This window comes from Uranotaenia lowii, chromosome 3 (assembly GCF_029784155.1).
Source record: "Uranotaenia lowii strain MFRU-FL chromosome 3, ASM2978415v1, whole genome shotgun sequence".
In the NCBI taxonomy this organism is placed as follows: Eukaryota; Metazoa; Arthropoda; class Insecta; order Diptera; family Culicidae; genus Uranotaenia; species Uranotaenia lowii.
In genome coordinates this window covers 151213296-151234409 of record NC_073693.1, presented here as the reverse complement: position 1 = coordinate 151234409, position 21114 = coordinate 151213296, and the positions used below count along the sequence as shown (strand labels likewise).

At 40.5% G+C, this 21114-nt stretch overlaps 1 protein-coding gene and 1 long non-coding RNA gene across 2 annotated transcripts; one reads left to right on the top strand and one right to left on the bottom strand.

Moving 5' to 3' along the window:
- The first annotated feature begins 359 nt into the window (after positions 1 to 359).
- On the top strand, positions 360 to 1480 carry LOC129750521 (uncharacterized). Its single transcript, XM_055745480.1, has 3 exons — positions 360 to 475; positions 586 to 858; positions 923 to 1480. Exons 1-3 carry the CDS (start codon positions 423 to 425, stop codon positions 1365 to 1367), a joined length of 771 nt encoding a protein of 256 aa, XP_055601455.1. The 5' UTR covers positions 360 to 422; the 3' UTR covers positions 1368 to 1480.
- Positions 1481 to 19955: 18475 nt separating this feature from the next.
- On the bottom strand, positions 19956 to 20444 carry LOC129753542 (uncharacterized). The gene is made up of 3 exons (XR_008738940.1): positions 20396 to 20444; positions 20253 to 20317; positions 19956 to 20186 (listed from the first exon to the last, which is right to left on the bottom strand). It is a non-coding gene; the product is annotated as an uncharacterized LOC129753542 (long non-coding RNA).
- Between the last annotated feature and the right edge of the window lie 670 nt (positions 20445 to 21114).

Sequence of the window (21114 nt, the reverse complement as noted above, 5' to 3'; positions counted from 1 at the left end):
TAATTTTGATTGCCATTCTATATAAAATTGCCAAATTCTCATAACTATTTTTTTTTTGTATGCAAGTGTATGTGTACATACACGGAGCTTCGAAGTGAGGTTAAGCGCAATGGCCTACCTCTTATTTTCCATGTACTATGCACTAGACCTATGTTATTTCTGCTATGTAAATCATGAAAGGAAGCAGTCTCGAGCCTACAGATGAGATTCGAAATTTCCCAAAAACCACAGGAGATACCCGCTTTGATCATACAGGGAAGTTTGACAGTTGTTTTCCTGTAGAGTTTTTCTGTCCAGAGATCGTGCTGTAATTTTCAGCTGTTGAAAATACAGAACAAAATTGACCCGACCACATTAGAAAAAAAGTGTGTACGTTGGCACTTCAGAATATCAATCTCATCTAAGGAGTCTGCGATGAATCAATGATTGTTAAAAAGTCAACAGGGAAGTCGTATGCCAAGGAAAACATGCCATCGTAAGTACAATATTCTTTTTCCAATTTTAAGCATTAAAAAATATGTAAATTGTTAAATCGATCATTTCTTAATGCAATGACGACATCACATGAAAACTTTCCTTTTACAGCATGGTCAAACGTGTTTCTACTTCGACATCTTTCCGAGGATCCAAAGCAGCGTCCATGAACAATCGAGCTCTTGCTAAACCATCAACTACGAATGTCAGAAATCCAACACAGATTTCTCGAAAGAGTGAACCACGGCCATCTATCCCTAAGCTATCGCGCGATAAAACCTTCGATAAGCTACCAAATGCAGAATTCAACCACAATTATAGGACATTCTCCGAAAACATCGTACAAGCAGACCCGGTGCAATCGGAAAGCGAGCGAGCGGAACAGTAAGTCACTTATAATGAATCTATACATTTAAAATTTCATCACGTAACTGGGCATTTTTCGTAGATCATCAGCAAACCCAATTGATATGGACGATACATTGATAAGTGATGAAACGATGCCTCGGGATCTGCTTGAGACCGCCGATTGGATTCCACCGTGTGATCCATTGATGAAATATGTGTATCAGCAGCAGATTGTGAGCCCTTCCGGACAACCGGAAGGTTGCCCCAGATGTAATAGTCTCAACTTACAGGAACCTCCAGTCAAGAAAATTTCCTGGACGGTAAAATTCTGCTTTTGGTTTCTGCCACTGGTGACCCTTACCGTTACTGGGATATTACTGGCATTGACCATAGTGCTTAACTATCGGCAGTTGGTGGCCCTGTGGAAGGGAGAACCTTTTCAGATGCCACCGCAACTGGGCCAGAACGAGTTTCGAGATCAATCCCTGTACCGTCGATTGTCGGATTGGTTCATGCAAATATTGTTGTCTCTGTTTGGCGTTTGAAATCTAATTTTTGTTTTTATCTTCTTATTTCAAATAAATTATGCATTAAAAACTAAAAAACAGATAAAGCTCACAAGCAAGCATTTCTGTAATTTGAATAAGGTACTATATCGCTTCGTATTGACCCTTACTAAAATGAATATGATCAATCACCAGTCAAATGTCCATTGTATTGCTTTTGCTTTATAATGTTTATTTATAGAAAAAAAAAATTAATAATCTACCAAACAACATAGACTATCTTGAATCATTTTTTATATTTCTTGAGATATAAACTCTTGTTTTTTTTTTTCGTTTACTAATGTAAAAAATTCATTAGAGGATTTACTATCCAATTGAGGGAAGTTTTAAAAAAAAATTACACTCAAGAATGTTCTGTAACATTGAAAGTAAATTTTTAAGGGAGAGTGAGAACACTCGTTTCCTACGCTGACTGGATTTCACTGTTATCTCGTAATCAGAACCTTACACAGAGGTCAAATGTTTTAAAGTGGTAGAAAAATAACTATGCCGTTGCCTTTAAAAATAAAACCCATAAGGGAACATCCATAAATGATGTAGCTTTTTTCGATCTTTTTACCCCCCCCCCCTTCCCCCCTCGTAGCATTTCGTCACAAAGTCATAGACCCCCCCTAGATAATAACGTAGCTATAATACACACCACCCCTGTCGTACTTTTCTTTAAACTTCCCGTAATTTTCTCACTATTTCCACTTTAAATTTTTGATAACGAGGTCACACGCATCTTATTTCGAAAAAATTGTCAAATGAATGACAAGTTTTTTCAACATACACGTTAAACTCCTTTGAATACCCATTCGATTAATTTAACCCATCTGACAGCATTACATCTGTTCAAGGTTCTTCATCATCACTAAATTAACTATCATCACCACATACATACATACATATGCCTAATCAGCGGAATGTGCTTATTACTATTTCTCCAGACAAATTCACAAACTATTCTATAATTTGTGTATCAGCCTATAATCACTACACCCCCATTTTTAAAAATCGTTTTTTTATTTTTACTTTTATTATCAGCATTTTGCAAGGATAATACAAAAAATAACAAAAAAAAGGGAAAGAAGAAATAAATGGTAGTTTAAAAAAGCATATCAATCAGTCAAAAAAAAAATCAAGCTACCTTTCAACAAACAGGATAGCTAGTAAGTATTCAATCAGTTGCGTCGGTCCAAATTATCTCCATTCTGGATTCCAATGAAATCGTTGGGCAGCTTTCCTCCATCGTCTGTTCGGCTGGTATAATTGCATCTGCGATGTCAGCTGCCTCCACCCACTCTCTATCGTCCTCCATAGTGATGATCAGCACTTCGTGTCCTCTTCGTTATTTTGCTATGCTCCTTTTGGAGAACATTTGAAGCAAAATATAAATTGCATTTCTTGCATGTACGCTCCTTGATACGCTTGAAAACTGTCGGGCAGAAGTAGTCAAAAGCTACATGTTCAGACTGGATTGAATTACGCATAATTTTGCTCAAATCCATAGAGGAAATGACAAACAATGAAGCAAAGTTCTTATTCTCAGCAGCAGATGGATTGGGGACCTTCAACCCAAAATCTGTTTGATACAGTGGCAGTGGTGGTGGCAGGAACCGGTTCGGTAAAACAGTTAGAAGGCTGCTACGAAAAGATTTGCCGCATTTTTGGTTTGTGCATTTCACGAGTTGCAGCAAATACTGACTGCTTCTGACGTGAGCTGCAAACCTATCAGCATCTTTTTCGATCAAATCCGCCATCTCCGCGTGATCCGGCTCAATATATTCGGCATGAATGGGATAGTCATCGAAACGAACTTCACTCCACACGGAAGCGAGCGTTTGTCCTGCATGACCGAAATTCTTCCTTTCAAGTTCAGGATCGATAGTCCTCATCTGGCTGTTCAAATGTGAACCGTAAAACTCATGCTCCAGAATAAGACCAGACAGCTGTTTGCTAAGAAAGGCCATGCGTCGTTCAATTCTGTTGTACGCACTCCTGCCTGGGGCGTTTGTGGCCAAGAAGAGTGCATCCAGGTCGTGGGATACAAAATGAGGAATAGTGACCTTTATCACCTAGAAAAATGTTATTGTTAATCACGGAAATAGAATATAAATCTAAATGCTACCTTCTGATAGCGAGGATTTTCGTCTGGACCACCATCAGAAAAGATGACATGAGCTGCTTTGACCTCACCATCGTGCCTCGAAAATCCTTCGAAATCCGGGTGCTCGAGCAGTCGCGTATAATCGAGTCCGTGTGACAGGGCTGTAGATGAGCTGTGCTTAGCTGATCTTATGGCAATATACGTTGGTCTCGTGTAACCAACCGCCTCAGGTTTCCCCATAGCATCCGGTTTGATGGCAACTGCAGCGTACACTGAGGGTATCAATTTGTGCTGTTTGGCGACTACAAAGTGGTCTGGAGTCGACACTTTGTACTTGACGGGCATAACCATCGGAAATTGCTTGTTTGCAGCAGTTAAACCCAATGGAACACGTCCCTTGTCGTCTTGGCTGACTACAAAAACTTCACGAGGACCCAGCAACGACGAAAGCTCCTCTAGCATATGAATAGCGACCGTACAAAAACGTGCATCGTCGTGTTGCGAATGACGATCATTCTGTGCCTTCACCAGTTTTACGGGAACGATTTTAACGTGTCGTAATCCTTCCGAAGAGTAAGCTCGGAATGGAATGAGGCGTAGGTACATTGTGCTCCGGCTGATGTCAAACCCTTGACGTTTGACAGCTTCGGTTATGTCACCCAACGTTCTCACGCTTCGGTAGCTTTCGTCTTGGCGCCGGTCATGGGCAGCTGACCCATAGAGAGCGAATGTTCCGGTTCTTTGTCCTCGACACGTGGTCTACCCGCTGACGGTTTTTATTCTGTGAGTTCTTTCAGAGATTGTTTCAAGTCGTCCCGCCGCTTCTGCGATCTTGATTGGTATCCAATTTTCTTTTTCAGCTCGTGTTCTATAGCCTGCTTTTCCATCTTCAGCTTATACATTCTTTTTCCATCGTCATCCGTCAGCAAGCCTCTTTCCTTTCTTCCATGAAGCAGCAACAACTCTTGGTTTATATTTGCGAGTTGATTTTTCATTCTTTCCTGAGTGGGAGCCGGTCTTTTTGCAGGAAGTGAAGATGAAGTTGAGGGATCCGATGGTGGAGTTGTCGGCTTTTCTTTTGCAGCAGACTCGAGCTTGGAGCTTGTGGAGCACATTCTTGAACCTTCGGTTTAAAGGGTTTGTGCAGTTGCCCAGAACATCGACAATGTAGCCTTTTGCCGTGAGAGCTTTGAAGTCGCCGAATCGATTGCCTCAGTTACCGTCTTGTCCAATGTGTCAGGATTTGATTTGGCTTTATTCCAAATTCAGTTCACTTCCTGTTGGACCTGCCGTTTAGACTTTGACTGGTGTGCCTTCTCACATACCGAATTTAGCTGTTTGTACAGCGCACTGCGATCCATTTTCCTGTTTGCAAATGAAGATGAATGGATCCTTTAGAACTGATTCAAAGCATTACTACACAATAACTTACACGGCCGTAGTTCTGTCCAGCAGTCGGTCATTAATTGTTCACTTCATTAAACACGAAGCACTTAAGTAAACACCGTTCACTTGAAATCAAGAATGTAAACAAAAACGATTGAAGAACACTATGTCAATCAGCTAGCGCTCATACCGAAACCGTCATTCACTTCTTCTCTTTTGCCTCTCTCGTGTTGGGCGTCGATCGTGGCGACGGCGGCGACAGACTTGACGTTTTCGTCCAAAAGAGAGGGAGATAATAGAAAATCTGCGACTGTATGTATGACTGTATGACTGCGTATGTATGGAAAACGCACAACCAAGGGGCGCGGGAAAGTGAAAATAACTCAAAACAATTTTAATTTTTTTTTCGATATTTAATTAAAGCTACGTAGCTTTACTTGAACCCCTACCCCCCTCTCGTCACACATCGTCACACAAAGTCAAACTTCCCCCCTCCCCCCGAATGCTAAGTCATTTATGGATGTTCCCTAAATTAAATTCAATTGATCGAAATACATGATGATACATTTTGAAAGTCACTTCCTCAATCACTCTCGATCATGAATGTATTAAAAGTAATCCGGAGAAATACCAAGACCACTTTAAAAAAAAGCCGTAGCACATGCTGGACCGTTCATTGCGTTTACCGCAGGTTAGGGATCATTTTTTTATTATTCAACTAAAATCTTATTTTACATTGCTCACCTGCCATCTGTGCTACAACTCCTAACATTTCTACCCACTCAAAATTCAATCTAGTGTCGGACTCTTTTTCGAAAATCTTCCGATTGTCCCATCACGTATTTCTTTTTTTAAAAAACAAACATACTTGCTTTCGAGAAATGCCCTAGACAATGGGAAATCCCTCGAACATCATTAAAATACCACATAACGCGTTTAGGGAAAGAGAGGATATAACAGCTTGTTACGATTGAAGAAGGATAGAAAACTTGAGAAGAATGTAATACGTAGAGGAATGGAGGGTCAAACTCTTACACAGCAATGATTTGTCGTTCTACGCAAAACGAAAAATAAAAAAATCATCTGATGGCCTTCACAGATCGCTCAAACAAAACTGATACATATTAGTTGGCCTTATATTTGATTTTATAAGTATCGACTAGCTCAGGCGGCAACTCCCTCAAGGTCGGCTTCCACTAGCTAGCAGAGAAACAACAAGGGGGTGGACTGAGATAACGCTACGGCAGCAGCATTCTCCCTGTTAATATGGGCTCTCGGACCCTATTTTAGAAAAGATGTATTTTCATTTTAAACGTTTATTGGACAGACATCACAACAATAGGAAAGGGAACCGGTGCGGCCGTTGATGTCCTGTGTGAAATCGCCGATAAACTCACGGACGACTAGCCTCTTCAGTGCGTCACTTGCTTCTGACGCTTGTGTCCAGCGCGCGCGTCGAGCAGTTGACGGAGGGAGCAGGACAACGTTGATAGAGTGAGAGGGAGAAATGTATCAACATTCATCGATGCTCGTATGCTGTCAGAGAGGGATGCCAGTTGACTTTGTTTGTAGTCTTTGATTATAACTAGCATATCCCACATCTTTCCTCTCCTCCCGAAAAAAAAAAACAAAAAAAAAATAGGATTCGATCATCATTCTATTAATCTGAATCAAATTTAATCTGAATTCTCCAAAACAACAAAAATCTCATACATTTTGTCATCCGCTCAAGTTTTTAAGAACCATTAATATTTAAGCCTTTTGTGATGATATATTTAACAAAAAATGATTTCTATATTATAGATAAGTCAGTTTGAATCGTTTTGAGGGCTTTTTAAATGTTACTAATCCTTATCTTTCAGCTTACTAAGCTTCTATTTGGGAAACATGCATACTTAAGAGAGAAGTTCAGACCATAAACAAAGGCGGTTTAAGTTTCTTCGCATGGGGAAGATTTTACACTGTATTCAAATAATTAAATTAATTAATGAAAATTAAGAAAAATAAAACACAACAGACCAATCAACTATTCAACCTGCTAACTTATTTTTTTATCTCATGTTTGCAGATCATAAGTATTTCTGAAAATCCCTTGGATATACATAATCTCGAAAGATTATTCAATCGTTCAATCGTATATTTAATCATTACTGACGCAAGGTCTGGCTGAACACTATTTTTAATTAACTCATTCTATAGTCCTTCTTCTCATTTCTATATTTTTGCAAAACTGGATTTTTTCTTACAATCCTACTTCTCAGAATAGGCGATGGACGCGTTTGCAATCCCGGAATACGATTTCTTATGTGTTGAACAGAGAAAGCAATTGCCTTCACTCCAATTTCACTCCGACTAGTGTCCATTCTTATATGTATAAATTTATGTAAGACTAAAGAGCAAGCTTTATTCTTCTTAGCAAGCCCGAGCCCAATTACTCTTGACTTGCTCTCGGCTCGTAGGAATGTAATATAGACTACTACTTAAAATTGAGCTGCTTGCAATTCCGGTATACATGAGTACAAGTTATCCACAGCTTCCAGTCGGAATGCGATTTTGGCAGCTGCCTGGTTAAGGGCTCGTCTAATTAACGCAATTCAAGAAATACAGCCAATAATTCGCTATTAGTTCTCACTTTAAAAGTGAGGAGCAAACTTTGATCTTTCTAGCTTCTGAAGTAAATATCAATAGCGGAACACACAAACCTCAATAAAATAAGATATCATTCGTGAGTCATGGAAACAGGCCGAATCTGTAACCAAGTAAGTCATCATATAATAAGATTCTCGGATGAGCTTTTCCTACTCTGAACTTTCAACTCCTAATGAATGCTTTTAATCATTAATTAGTACTCAGCAAAACATCGAAAAATTCAAACCTAAATTCACCATTTATCGGTGTGTATGTCTCCAAATCAACTAGTAAGTTTCGACTAAAGAATAAATATTTGTAAATTGCTGAGCATTTTTAACAATCCAACTGTCGGTATCCGCCTAGCCAGTCTTAATCTTCTTCTTTTTTTTAAGGCTTTATTGGCCAAAAATTAAACTCTAAACCACCACTTTTTTTGCCAAGTCAGTCAAAACGATGGTCAACTCTTGCTCAATTCAGTCCATTATTGGCCGATCTATCAAAAACGTCAATGGGTTGTCTCTGTTTTAGCAATCATCCGGCAAACTGAATTTTCTATAATCGGCTTCCGCCGAATAAATCCTTAATGAAAGACCTGCTCTTTTAATCATCCGATATCCTCCGGTTTTTTTACAGTCAATAGTCGGCATCCACCGAATGCTTCACGAATCATACAATATCGGCCGGAAGATTCTTATCATAGTTCAATAATCGATTTCCGCTGAACCATTTTTAAACAATTGAGAATTCCTGCTTCATAATTCATTTGATATCCACCAGAACTTATTATCAATAGCCGGTATCCGCCGAACTATTTTTGATCAAAGGAAAATTCACACTCCATCATGCATCTGGTATCCGCCAGAAATCTTTGTGAATATTCGGTATCTGCCGAACTATTTTTCAACAACGGAGAATTTCCTCTCCATTGTTCATCTGGTATCCGCCCGAAATTTTTATCAATAGTCGGTATCCGCCGAACTATATTTCAACAATGGAGAATTCCCGCTCCATTCTTCATCTGGTATCCGCCAGAAATTTTCATCAATAGTCGGTATCCGCCGAACTATTTTTCAACAATGGAGCATTCCCGTTCCATTGTTCATCTGGTATCCGCCAGGAAATTTAATTAATAGTCGGTATCCGCCGAACTATTTTTAAACAATGAAGAATTCCCTCTCCATTGTTAATCTGGTATCCGCCAGAACAAATTTTAATAGTCGGTATCCGCCGAACTATTAGTTAACATTTTGATCCTTCAACCATCCGGTATCCGCCAGATTTTAGAATAATCAGTCGGTATCCGCCGGACTGATAGAAGTAAAAAATAAATATGGCCAGCTTCCACTACACAAACTGTTTCAACTTTTACTTTTCAGAACTCTACAAAGATTTCAATCGGTTCCGCGGGTGTTCTCCCTTCATCACTTCAGACAAGCGCACTCCGAAAGTAAACAATGTGATCTTCAACTAGCCTTTCAAGCTCTTCAAAAAAAAAATGCCACTTTAGACAAAAAAAATGGCTCCTGCCAGGAATCGCCAAATGTGAAATCGCCGATAAACTCACGGACGACTAGCCTCTTCAGTGCGTCACTTGCTTCTGACGCTTGTGTCCAGCGCGCGCGTCGAGCAGTTGACGGAGGGAGCAGGACAACGTTGATAGAGTGAGAGGGAGAAATGTATCAACATTCATCGATGCTCGTATGCTGTCAGAGAGGGATGCCAGTTGACTTTGTTTGTAGTCTTTGATTATAACTAGCATATCCCACATCCTGGTCCTGGGATGCGGCATGGTTAATGTGCCCTGGAGGCGGGCCCACAGCTGGAAATGAATGGTTGGCTTGATGGTTGATTGCAGACGGTGGGGAGAGAGGGCTTGAGACGACGAGAATGAGATTCGGCGACGGACGGACGGACGGCTTAAGGTTTGAGTGTGGCAGGCGGAGAGGTTAGGGTATTGACTGCTTGAGGAGGGGCTAAATGACGGGCGGAGCCACGCACCTGATTATTGATAGTCAATTTGTTACCTGTGCTCCTGCAAGGCAACGTGTCGGGTCCGTTCTCGGTCGTCCCAAGCCTGGTATCTCCACAGATGTTGCTGGATTCCTGGGACAGCCAAACCCCGTGCTGGTCAGAGGCCCGTGTGTCTTCAGAACGAACCTTGAGGGCCTGAAGAGTTCCCAGGCAGGGTTTTCCGGGCCACGTGGTCGCTGCTTGGAAAGGCGCGCTAGGTGTTGGCAAAAGCGCTACCTCACCGTGGTTCTTGGGCACCAGCGAGAAGAAGAAGCCGGCAAAGTTGGAACGAGTCAGATTAATGGCGGCTAGACCCCCGGCTCGGAACAGATCGGTTTCTTCCTGGTCTTTCCCACTGGCCACGTGGACACGACTTCGGCGGAGCGCTCGGTAAACGGAAGCGCGCTCTCCCTTTCGGATGTTGTTTGATGTTTCCTCGAACCACGGTAAGGCGAGGAATCCGGTAGGGAAAAATTCCGGTAACAGCAGATGGTAGAATTTTTAAGGTTGCTCGTTTTGTGTTTAACTACACTTTAGAACGCGTGAGCACACTTTTGTTTCTTCTTGGGTGAGAGCTATGAGAAACACGTCTCCCCTGCTTAAGTGTTCCGGACTGAATGCCCGCTTTACTGCCAAGCCGTCCTCGTTGCGCTTTGTTTCGTCCTATTCTCCACTTTTTCGCTCGATTTTGGCCTGCACGCTCTTTTTTTTAACTCAAAATTAAGTATGACCGGGGTTCAAAACATAGTTCGATTCTAAGAACTTAAAGTTAAGTACCATTTTTCCTCCTTGCGATGGATCAAAACGGAGTTCGAACTGTGAACTCAAAATTGATCCCTTTTTTTTCCTTCGGCGAGGGATCAAAGCTGAGTTCGACCTTATGAACTAAAAATTGAACTCTCTTTGTTGGACTGAAAACACTTAGCGAGTTCAGTCCGAACCGGAACAGCAACTAACGAACACGTCGCAAAATTTTGTCGTTCCGGAACAATTACCGGAAGACTATGAAGGAAATTCATAATGAAATGCATGTTCACCGTGTCAGCGTAAAATTCTGTCCGTCATTGTCATCATATGGTGAGCGGCTTGGAATGTCCGGAAACTTCCGGATGTTGTTTACTTCCCGTGGGAAGTAACATCCGGAAGTTTTCTTGGACCGGGAGTGTCAAAACTTTCCACCGCTCTGTATATGCAATGCAATGTACCTGAACAGCAACATCCGGGTACAACAAATTTTAATCATCCTTTAATTCCCTGAAAATAAGCAACCCTCGAAAAAAAGGATAAATTCGAGTTCGGCTGCCGAACTTAGTATTGAGTATGCCTATCAGAATTTAATTTTGCCATTGCCCAGTCAAACTCAAAGTTGAGGGCGGCCACCGAAGTGCTGTTTTGAACCAAAACTACTTAATTTTGAGTTAAAAAAAAGAGCGTGTGAGTTTCCGGCTGTCAACAAATTTTCGGCGATAGAGTTGGGAGCTATTGGCTGTCGAGTTCGAATGGTAGGAGCTGTAGGAGTGAATGTACGGTGACAAAAGACACTAAAACAAATCTAGCTAATAAATATTTATATTAAAAAAGAGCCAACAAATAAGAAAATGGATACAATACTAATTTATATTTACTTTAAGTTAAGTTATTGTGCATATTACAAGAAAGTGTTCTGAAAACCATTGTTACTATTTAACGGTAACAATTTATGATTATAAAAGTGAATAACTTGAAAAACTTTCATGTTGAAAACATTATTTGGATACCTCTTATAGTATCTTTGTTATTCATTATGCCACAATGCAGTCTCGTCCTAGACCTCTGAGCATTGTCATTGTCATCAAATAAAGATGAATTCAAAGTTCACGGAACAAAATACCAAAGGTATTCTTAAAATACATATTTTAATAACAGGTTATCTTTAATTATATAATAGAAAACACTCTGATCGTATGCTTCAATAGCTTCTGAATTCCATATTCAAGTTTGAATTCCAGTTCAAGTTTCCAGTTTTCACTGTTTTATTCATTGTCGAGCTGATGGTATTATGTTTTGACTGGCATTGTAACACCGTAACCACCTGTACCCTTTTCATTGATCTTATGTAAGTTTTATTAATGAAATTTAAACCATTATATATCTAGCTGCACCATAAATTGAAGATTCTATTAGGTATGAATAGATTTAACAAACGCATTGTGCAGTTTCGCTTTGTGTTCCACAGACTGAACGAGAAACACACTTCTTATGCCTATCTCACTGGAAGCCGTTTGCCGTTTGCATACTGACTTTTCGATATTTATACCGATTTTTGACAAAAAAATTACCAAGAATCGGTTTTATACAGAATACCGATTTTTGGCAAAACATACCGATTTTGTTTTGACAATTTTTTTTTTTAATTTAATGGAAGAGTGGGGTATCATGAGCCACTTTTTTTCTTTGCTTCATAACTTTTAATTAAAGAAGATTAAAGGATAAAAATAAATGGAAAGAATTTTTTACATTTTTAAGATAACATTAGGCATTTTTGTTTATTTTTTGAATACATGAATTTCCCGAGTTAAGACTGTTTTAAAAAAAGTATTTATTGTTATTTTGAAAATTTTTTGGGGAAACATGAGCCACCAAATCCAAATTGACTAAATTACGAGCAAAGTTTATAAGTTGACCCAAAACTGAAATTTCATAATTCAAAAAAGGGAGTTGTGTTTGATCGAATAGTTCCCAATTCCTGGCTCGCGAACGTTTCGGTTAAATTCCTTATATAGGTTTTTTGTTCGTGTCTATCGCATTGGAAAAAATGGTCAAAATATTCTTCACAATTCTTTATTTGGCACAAGAAAACTTTGCAGATAGTAATAACGAATTTTAAGTTCTGAATGTGTATAAAAACACCAAAATATAGGTGGCCCAAAATACTCCTCAAAATTTGGCTCACGATTCCCCACAAGCTATGATTTGCAAATTGGTGGCATTTATGTGACTTATTGATGTTCCATCAAAAATTCCTTATTCACGTGAAAGAACATGACAAAACTTAGATCATAAACGTATGAGAATATTTTTGCTATGTACTTTAGGTCTCCCACGAATGCAATTTGCGGTTGTTTATTTAATTATGTAAGTACATTTTTCTAGAATAACAGTTGAATAAAAGAAGTATATGATCATTAGCCATTTGATAGGGTTTGTAGCTATTTGTTCTATACAGCCTTTCTCATAGAAATCGTCCGTTTTTTAATATCCAAAAAATATCATAGAATGACCATAAAAATGACTCATAAACTATCCCTATGCAAAGGAAAAAAATTAAACTTTCATATAAAACAACCCATTTACTTCAAAATGCTATCATTTCACCAGGAGAGGTGTTTATTTTTTATTTTATTTATTTAAGTCTTTGACTGCTGCCATACAGACCGAATATTAAAAAAATTAACTTATGTTTAAATTAAAACTATGTTAAAGCTAGGTAACGTTACGGATTTCACATTTAAACATTGATTTGGATACATTGAAGTCAAACAAGTGTGAAACATCGTTGAAGACTTGACAACATCGATTAAGCGGGTGGTTTTGTCCAAAAACTGATCTGCTTCTAGGTAGCCAAAAGGTGGTTTGGTTACGCAAACGGCGAGCTGGGGCGTGCAAACTCAAGCTTTGGAGCAATTGTGGACAGTCTACAGCGTTTGTCAGGATATACAAACATTCGCTGCAAATATGTTCTTCTTTGGCCTAGGGACGGAATAGACAAAAGAGCACACCTTTGTGGGTAGGGTGGTAGCCTTACAGGGTCTCGCCATGGCAGTTGACGCAACGCATAACGAAGAAATTTTCTCTGAATCCGTTCGATTCGTTCGATATGGACAGAGTGGTAGGGTGCCCAAACTGGTGCTGCATACTCCAAGACACTTCACACCAAAGAGCAGAACACTGTCTTGAGAGCGTATGGGTCCTCAAAGCTCAAAGTGTTTCGTCGCAGGAATCCAAACAAAGCGAAGGCTTTAGCTGTTGTTGTTGTTGCAATATGCTGATTAAACGAGAGCTTCTGATCAAAGGTTACTCCAAGATCCTTAATTGTGACAACTCTTTCGAGCGGAGTGCCACCAAAAGCGTAATCGAAGACCAAAGAGTTTCTGATTCTAAAAAACTGATGCACTTGCACTTATCGGCGTTTACTTCCATTCCATGTTTTCCGCACCATGCGAGAAGTCTGTTAATGTCTTCTTGGAGCGCAGCGCAGTCCACTCTTGAGTCAACGATCCGGTAGATTTTCAAATCATCTGCGAACAGTAGTTTTGGCGAATGAAGGACGGTTGCTAAGTCGTTTTTTTTTTTATTAGTTGATCACCCAGGTGGTAAATCCTTTTTACGGATTGCATTCCAAGGCACGGCGAGCCACCGCGTCCCCCCAGTTTGCTACTCTGGGTCCATGGGTGCAATTGGACGACTCATGATACTATGTACCCCTACGCCATAAAATCCACCTGGGGCCTCTGGCCATAATTCCCATCCGGACCTAGCAACGAAGGCTTTACCCATGATGGGAGACCATACTCGCGCAATGCGCTCCACGGCAAATACTCGTTTTATTCGTACTACACCAGCAATCTCAACCACTCTTTGTCACGATTCACGACTTACGGGTTGGCAGTCCGTTCGCCGCTACTCGTGACTCGAGTCCCACATATGGCCTCTTGTCACAATTTGAGCCGTCTATACCCGTCTCTCCTCGTGACTCGAGGCCCTCTCACATTCCTCCTCTTGACACGAATTGAGGCGTCTATACCCACCTCTCCTCGCGTCTCGAGAGCCCTCGATCATTCCGTCTCTTGACCCAATTCGAGACGAGAACAACTCGCCTCTCCTCGGGTCTGGAGATAACCACACATCCCACTTTTTCCTCCGTCTCGACTCTTCGAGACTCATACTGAGGCCCATCTAATGGGCGCCACATATTACGGCACAAGGCCCCTCTGCTCGTCGTGAGTCGGTCATATCCGCGAATCAGGGCTAGGACCACCCGACGCGCGAATTCGACCAACACCCGCTCGAACACTTGGTCGTCCCGCATATCGGAGTCGCGACTACCCGATACACGTTACGACCCCTCCACCTGCAACTGAGCACTGGTACCAAGGTGCCCAGTCGCACCACGTTTTGCCACACTCGGCACGCAGCCCGTCGCAGCTGACTGTACCAAGTGTGACGTGTAGTTCTCTTGGCCGTACATCTACAGGTGACAAGTCTGTAGACACGTTTCCACTCTGCACCACGGGGAGGTAGAACTACGTCGCAGAGCAAGTCGCAGTGCTAAGTCGTTTATGAAAATCACGAAAATAAGTGGTCCTAAGTGACTACCTTGCGGAACACCAGACGGCATAGTAAACATCGTGGAGTGAATTCCACGGATATTTACGAAGCCTTGACGATTGAGCAGATAAGAGTGCAACCATTTGCTTACCCATTCAGGGAAGCCATAGCGTTTTATTTTCTCCATCACGACCATATGAGGTACTTTGTCGAAGGCCTTGGCAAAGTCGACGTATATTGAGTCCACTTGCAGTTTTTTATCAGTTGCAGTATGCAGGTCACTGGCATAGCACATCAAGTTGGTCAACGTTGATCTCTTCCGGATAAACCCGTGCTGGACTTCGGCAAGTATCGGAGTAGCTGCTGAATAGAGCCTTTCGTACATCAAAATTTCAAGCACCTTTGAAAAACAGCAGAGGATTGAAATTGGCCGGTAGTTCTCCACACGATGCGCATTCCCAGACTTATGAATCGGATATAAGAAGCGATTTTTCAGTGGCTAGGAAAAACACCTTCTGAGATTGATCGGTTGAAAATTAAATAAAGCGGTGTTGCAAGAGGTACAGCTAATCTCGTAACCAATGACGATGGAATGCCATCTGGACCTGGACCTTTCGATGGATCGAGCGAACTGAGTACGTTTAACACTTCCTGATCGGTAAATAGAGTTTGTGGGAGCCTGACGTCATAGTTCGGCAGAGTTCCAAAATAGGTATCAGCGCAATCAGGATTAGTCGAGCTAAGAAGAATTCCGAAAATAAATCAGCCGATTCCCTAATGCTACTCGAGGTGCGTCCATGAAACGATACAGAAAATGGAATCGTATTTTTGAGGCGGCGGCTGTTCATAAATTTCCAAAAACTCGATGGATCTTGCTTTACGTTGCGTTCGATGTTTAATATGTATCGCTTAAAGGCAGTGTTTCGCAGGGTTGAGTACTCAACTTCTAAACCAGATAGGATAGTCTTGTTATGATCAGATTTATCCTTGAAGTAACGTTTCTGGGCTTTCCGAACTAAGTTGCGGCTTCTACGAAGTTCCGAGTTCCACCAAGGGAGCTTAAACGGCTTATGTCGGTTTGGCCGTCTGGGAGGGGTGCACTCACGAATTATACCCCAAAGGTGGTCATAGAATTTAGAAAGAGCACTGTTGATATCCAGATTGGCAAAAGTAGAGATCCAATTTGTTTCTGCTAACGATTCTATTGCACGATCGGTATCACAGTGCATAAAATCTAATTCACAAGATACGGGGTGAACTGTTTCCATACTACATGCTCCGTAAGGATTGTCAATTAATAAAATTGAAGGGTGATGATGTCGACCGGTGTTTAAAATGGCGTGTGGTGGGTTTACAATTTCTGCAAGATCTGGTCTATTCAAGAATATTAAGTCGAGAATTCTGCCATCAGCGTTAACGAGAGAGCACATCTGAGATAAACCAGATGAAATAGTGCACTCAATTACAGCCAGTTCCTGTTCAGTTGAGGCGCTCACTGGCAGAAAACTATTAGTATCCTCGTCAAAACTCCAGTTTAAGTTCGGTAGGTTATAATCCCCGGCTACGACGATAATATCTTGACTAGTTGCGGAACTCGTTAATCGATCAATTGCTGACATATGGGACGAATAAAGAGTAGTTTCGCTATTAGGTCTAAAGTAAACACAGCACAAGGAGACGAAACGGCATTGATCCTTGATTCGCACAACGATTTGCTCTAAGTGATCACATTCAGGTACTGCTACAGAGACTGCATCGATGCCATGCCTTACTGCAATCAATACGCCTCCACCTCGTCTCAGCTGACTTGTGTTCGAATTTCTATCGTTGCGGTAAATACTGTAGTTCAAAGCTAATTCGGAGCTTGCTATGTCATCTTTCAACCAAGTTTCTGTGATCATGACAATGTCTTATTCACATGAGGACAGTGCGAGTAGAAATTGATTGGTTTTTGTACGCATACCACCTGCGTTCTGATAGTATACGGTTAGTTGACGGTTAACGATAGAGCAATTTTGCAAAGATGAGTAAGCGGATGTTGCAGGAGGAGGTGGTACTGATGAAGGCAAGGTAGTGACGGCGGATTCTAATTCGGCAAAGTGACGGTTGTCAACGTTCAGTTGATCATTCAAATTGGCGTCGCAAAGGGTGTCTGATGGTTCGGTTTGAAATCGTGTCGTGGCTGCTTCGGAATGGTTAAAAAACTCTCAGGCGAATTATCGACAAACTGCCGGAAACGGATTCCTGCTGGCCAAGTTTCGGATGACAACGCCTTGTCCTTCAAATCGAGCGAAACACCAACTTTGAACGATACAAACGAAAGCGTGCTGACTTCTCTGTCCCTAGGAACCAACTTTTTGAGCTGGACTTCATCAGTTCCAAGTTGAGAGCGAACGAATTGCAGAACACTATCATCGGGCGCGTTAGGAAGAATGCCAGAGAGATACAACCAAAATGACGGAGGTGTTGAATAAAGATTGTTGTTGGTGGCGATTTCATTATTGGCTGCACCGGTACCTACAGCACATAACAATTTTTGTTGTCGTTCAGTAACGTTGTCCACAACTATGGTTTTTTCACGGCGACGCTTAAGATGGGCAGATGAAACAATGGCTGAACTCACAGATGACCTATTTCTCGGATTGAGGACTGGAGTTGCGCAAACGTTCACCGGAAGAGGATTTGCTCGGAGTTCATTTCGAACTTCTTGAAGAATACTCTCACGGATCTCATTTTTAAGAGATTCTTTCAAGGAGTCGAGCAACGTTTGTTGATACTAAAGCGTTGGAAAAGCGGGCTTTAGATACCATCATTTTTCAGCTTTGGCACATCCACACAAGATGTCCATTCTTGCGAAAGTCTGCGCGAGAATTATCGTGTATACAAGAGCATTTTACACAGACAACGATGGAACAAAAAACTCCACATTGAACGAATTCACCGTCGAAAGTCGTCGCACACTTTCTGCAAATATTCGCCATTTTGAAAAGTTATTACACGGAAAATAATAAAAAGGTAAAATTTACCGAGTTAGCAAAGGTGAACGCTCGTGAAAGCCAAAAAGGTAACTTCTACCTCTTCGAGGTGAAACTCACCTCACAGTGAGGTAAAATTTACCTGAATCGAGGTTGGAAAAAAGGTACAATTCACCGAGAAAAAAAGGTGAATCCAAAAAAGGTAAATCTTACCTAGTAGCGAGGTGAAGTTCACCTGAATTGAGCTCGATAAAAAAGTATAATTCACCTAGAAAAAAAGGTAAATCCAAATAAGGTAAAACTTACCTCGTAGCGAGGTGTAATTGACCTGGATTGAGCTAAACAAAACGGTACAATTCTTCTAAAAAAAGTAACTATTCGCCGGACCCGTTATTTGAGGTTAAGCTGTTTTGTCATTCTAGGAACAAGTTTTGCTTTGTGCCGAATATGTGAAAATCGAAATAGTATGGTAAGTGTTCTTAAATATCATTTAGTTGTGCTGGTTCTCGTCATAATACTATTGATTTTGTTTCAGATCGGCCTATAGGGCTTTGAGATGTATTCCACGTCATCCTCCAGCCGGAAAAGTCGAACGGAGGAGGCCATGAATGTACGCAACGCAGGTGGATTCAGCGGCCATAGCGGCTCAGAAGAACGCGAAGCCGAATTACCAGTCCCTATTTATCTCCAATAAATATCATTTTTGAAAGAATTTTGTATTTTTTAAATTCTTATTGAAGAAAACAATCAAACCAACCAGCATTTACCTTTTAAATCAGTAAATGGGAAAACGGTATTATTTACTATTTTGCTAGGTGAATGAAAAAAAGGTAAAATTTACCTCGAAAGAGGGGTGGAAAAAATTCACCTCGCAAAAAGGTAAATTTTACCTTTTTTTTATTTTCCGTGTACTTTTTCAGTTTGATAGTTACCCAATGTGACGTTCAGATGGCGTTGCTATGTGACTTTTCGACGTAGCCTCTGCTAGCGGTCGGAAGAAATGACGTTTCCTTGCCCTCGATGGCTTGAGCGAGACGAAAGTTTGTTGTTGTTCTGTCGTTGGATCCTCGAAGGCGGGTGCGAGACGGAAGATGTTGATGGTTTTGTTGGTAGATCGGTGATCGAATAAAAACAGCAAAGCGAAAATGGTCCTTTATTGATCCGAAATCGGTACAGTGGTTTGAAGTGGCTTGAAACAATTTATATTGCGGTCGGATGAATCGGGCGGTATGGTGCAGCGTAATGTCGCATTTAGCGGAAGGAGCCAGATGGATGGTGAGTTAAGCGGTGGAGCGGTGCGGGTGGTTTAGCAGCGGAAGGTAAGGTTAGCAGAGTTGCCAAATTTGTTTGTGAGTCTTCGAAAAACCAGATATTTTAAAACTTTGAAACTACATTTTAAGTGATATAAAAAAATCTCCAACTTCAAACAAAGCTTTGCCTACTTGAAACTCAATTTATAGGCGTGTAGATATTTTAATTTCAGACTTAGTTAATGATGATTATCTGCAAGAAATTCATGGCAATGCAAGTTACCCCGGCGATCAAAGTTCAACCACTAACCACACTGACTGGACACTCGATTTCGATTTTTGGCTACTCGAAAAATTAACGAGCAATGTCGATACACAGTAAAAAAAAGTGTTGCGATATTACATCAAAAACGTGCACATAACTTGAGTCGCAAATGCTACCTAAAATAACATCGTTTTTATGTAAAACCTATGACCTCGATAAGATGTAACAAAATTAAAATAAAAAATTATCGTAGTAGACAAAAATGGGAACGATGAAAAATGTTGATGCTATTCAAAGAGCAATATTATTCTTGTAAATTGTCGTAGAATTTTCAGAAATGTGGACAACTTTATAATTAGTAAAGTTTCGTTCGAAAGTGTTCGAAGTGCTTCAGAACAAAATTATAAAATTTTGGAAAGTCACAATTCGCCAAGGTGTAAAAAATGATACTCTGTAGGAATCTGTTTATAATTAGCTGGGGCATTTTCAAATGGGTAAAATATTCAATCAAACTGCAAATTCCATTTGTTCAGGTATATTTATATTTATTCAACCAGCTTGGCTCTTCATAACTTTGTCAAATGCAATTTTTCTCCGGGATTTTAGAAACAGGATTTTCAATCGAATACACTATATTTGTTATAAGCGTTATAAAACGCACCTATTATCCTTGGGATACGTTTCGAGGTTTCCAGTTGTTGACCTTTACTAGGCGATTCATCTTTCACTGCAAAGTCTAACTTCTACACCGACGTCGAAACTATTAGCTTTTGGCTTTCCGTAGACTCGTAACAAAATAATTGTCTTTTCCGACGGTGAATCTCAATATTGGCCTCGGATCGCCATGTTAGGCATGAAGAGATTCTCGGGATATTGATTTGGGGCCTGAAAATGAAAAAAAGTTGAATCCCCCGGTAGCGGGTATGAAAAAATAATCATAATAGGACCTACCCTCCCATCCGTTTTAAAAATTTCTTTCTGCATTCCTTGTACTTTATTTCTTCCGAATAAATTTCCTAGAAACAAACAAATATGAAAATCAGTTAGTATGACTGGATTTGCTTAAAAATAAGAAATAAATTGATGTATCTTACCAGTAGATCGGTTGCCTCTGAGCGTCAGAAACCGTTCCGGAATTTTTGATATGAAAACAATTTTGTTGACAATTATGAGCTGCTTCGATGTGATTACATAGACGATGTGATATTACACAAACAGACATGTTTAAAATTGTGTGCATCGTTTAGATGTAAAAAACGGACAGTTGTGTAGTATCACAATAAAAAGTCAAAATACTACATATACTGGCTAACATCTGCTCAAATTACATCAGCCATCTTTACATTGTTTTTTGCTGTGTACCAGAGGCGCTTCGATCGATGTTGTAGTCCGGCTGGAAAATTAAACCAGAAATTTGATAAATATCGATCAGTTTAGACTACTCGAACGGACTGAACAGGTTGGAGTCCATGCTATTGATTCAAATTTTTATACTCGAATAGCTTCCGCGCAATGTCGACGGTAGGAGGCTTATAGACAAAATTTGAACGAAATTTTGTTCTTAATGTAATGTCAGTGTGATCAGTGGTTCAACGGTATCTTTAATTTACTTGACAACAAATAGGCTGGTATGAACCATATCCTACTCTTTGGTGCAACCGTCATGTTTTCTACTTCAGAAATTTCCTTCAGGGAATTCCAAATATCACGCCAGTCGAGATAACATTTGAAAAAGATTTGTGAGCCGGCGTAATAAAATGGCGACTTTTATTTTTGAGATAAAAAAATCATGAAAATGCATAAAAAAAATCAA

Bases quoted from the DNA above. Each gene is read 5' to 3' on its own strand.
- LOC129750521 (XM_055745480.1), top strand. From the start codon at position 423: ATGATTGTTAAAAAGTCAACAGGGAAGTCGTATGCCAAGGAAAACATG. The intron at 476-585 runs GTAAGTACAATA...TTCCTTTTACAG, and splicing joins GCCAAGGAAAACATGCCATC to CATGGTCAAACGTGTTTCTA. The intron at 859-922 runs GTAAGTCACTTA...CATTTTTCGTAG, and splicing joins GAAAGCGAGCGAGCGGAACA to ATCATCAGCAAACCCAATTG.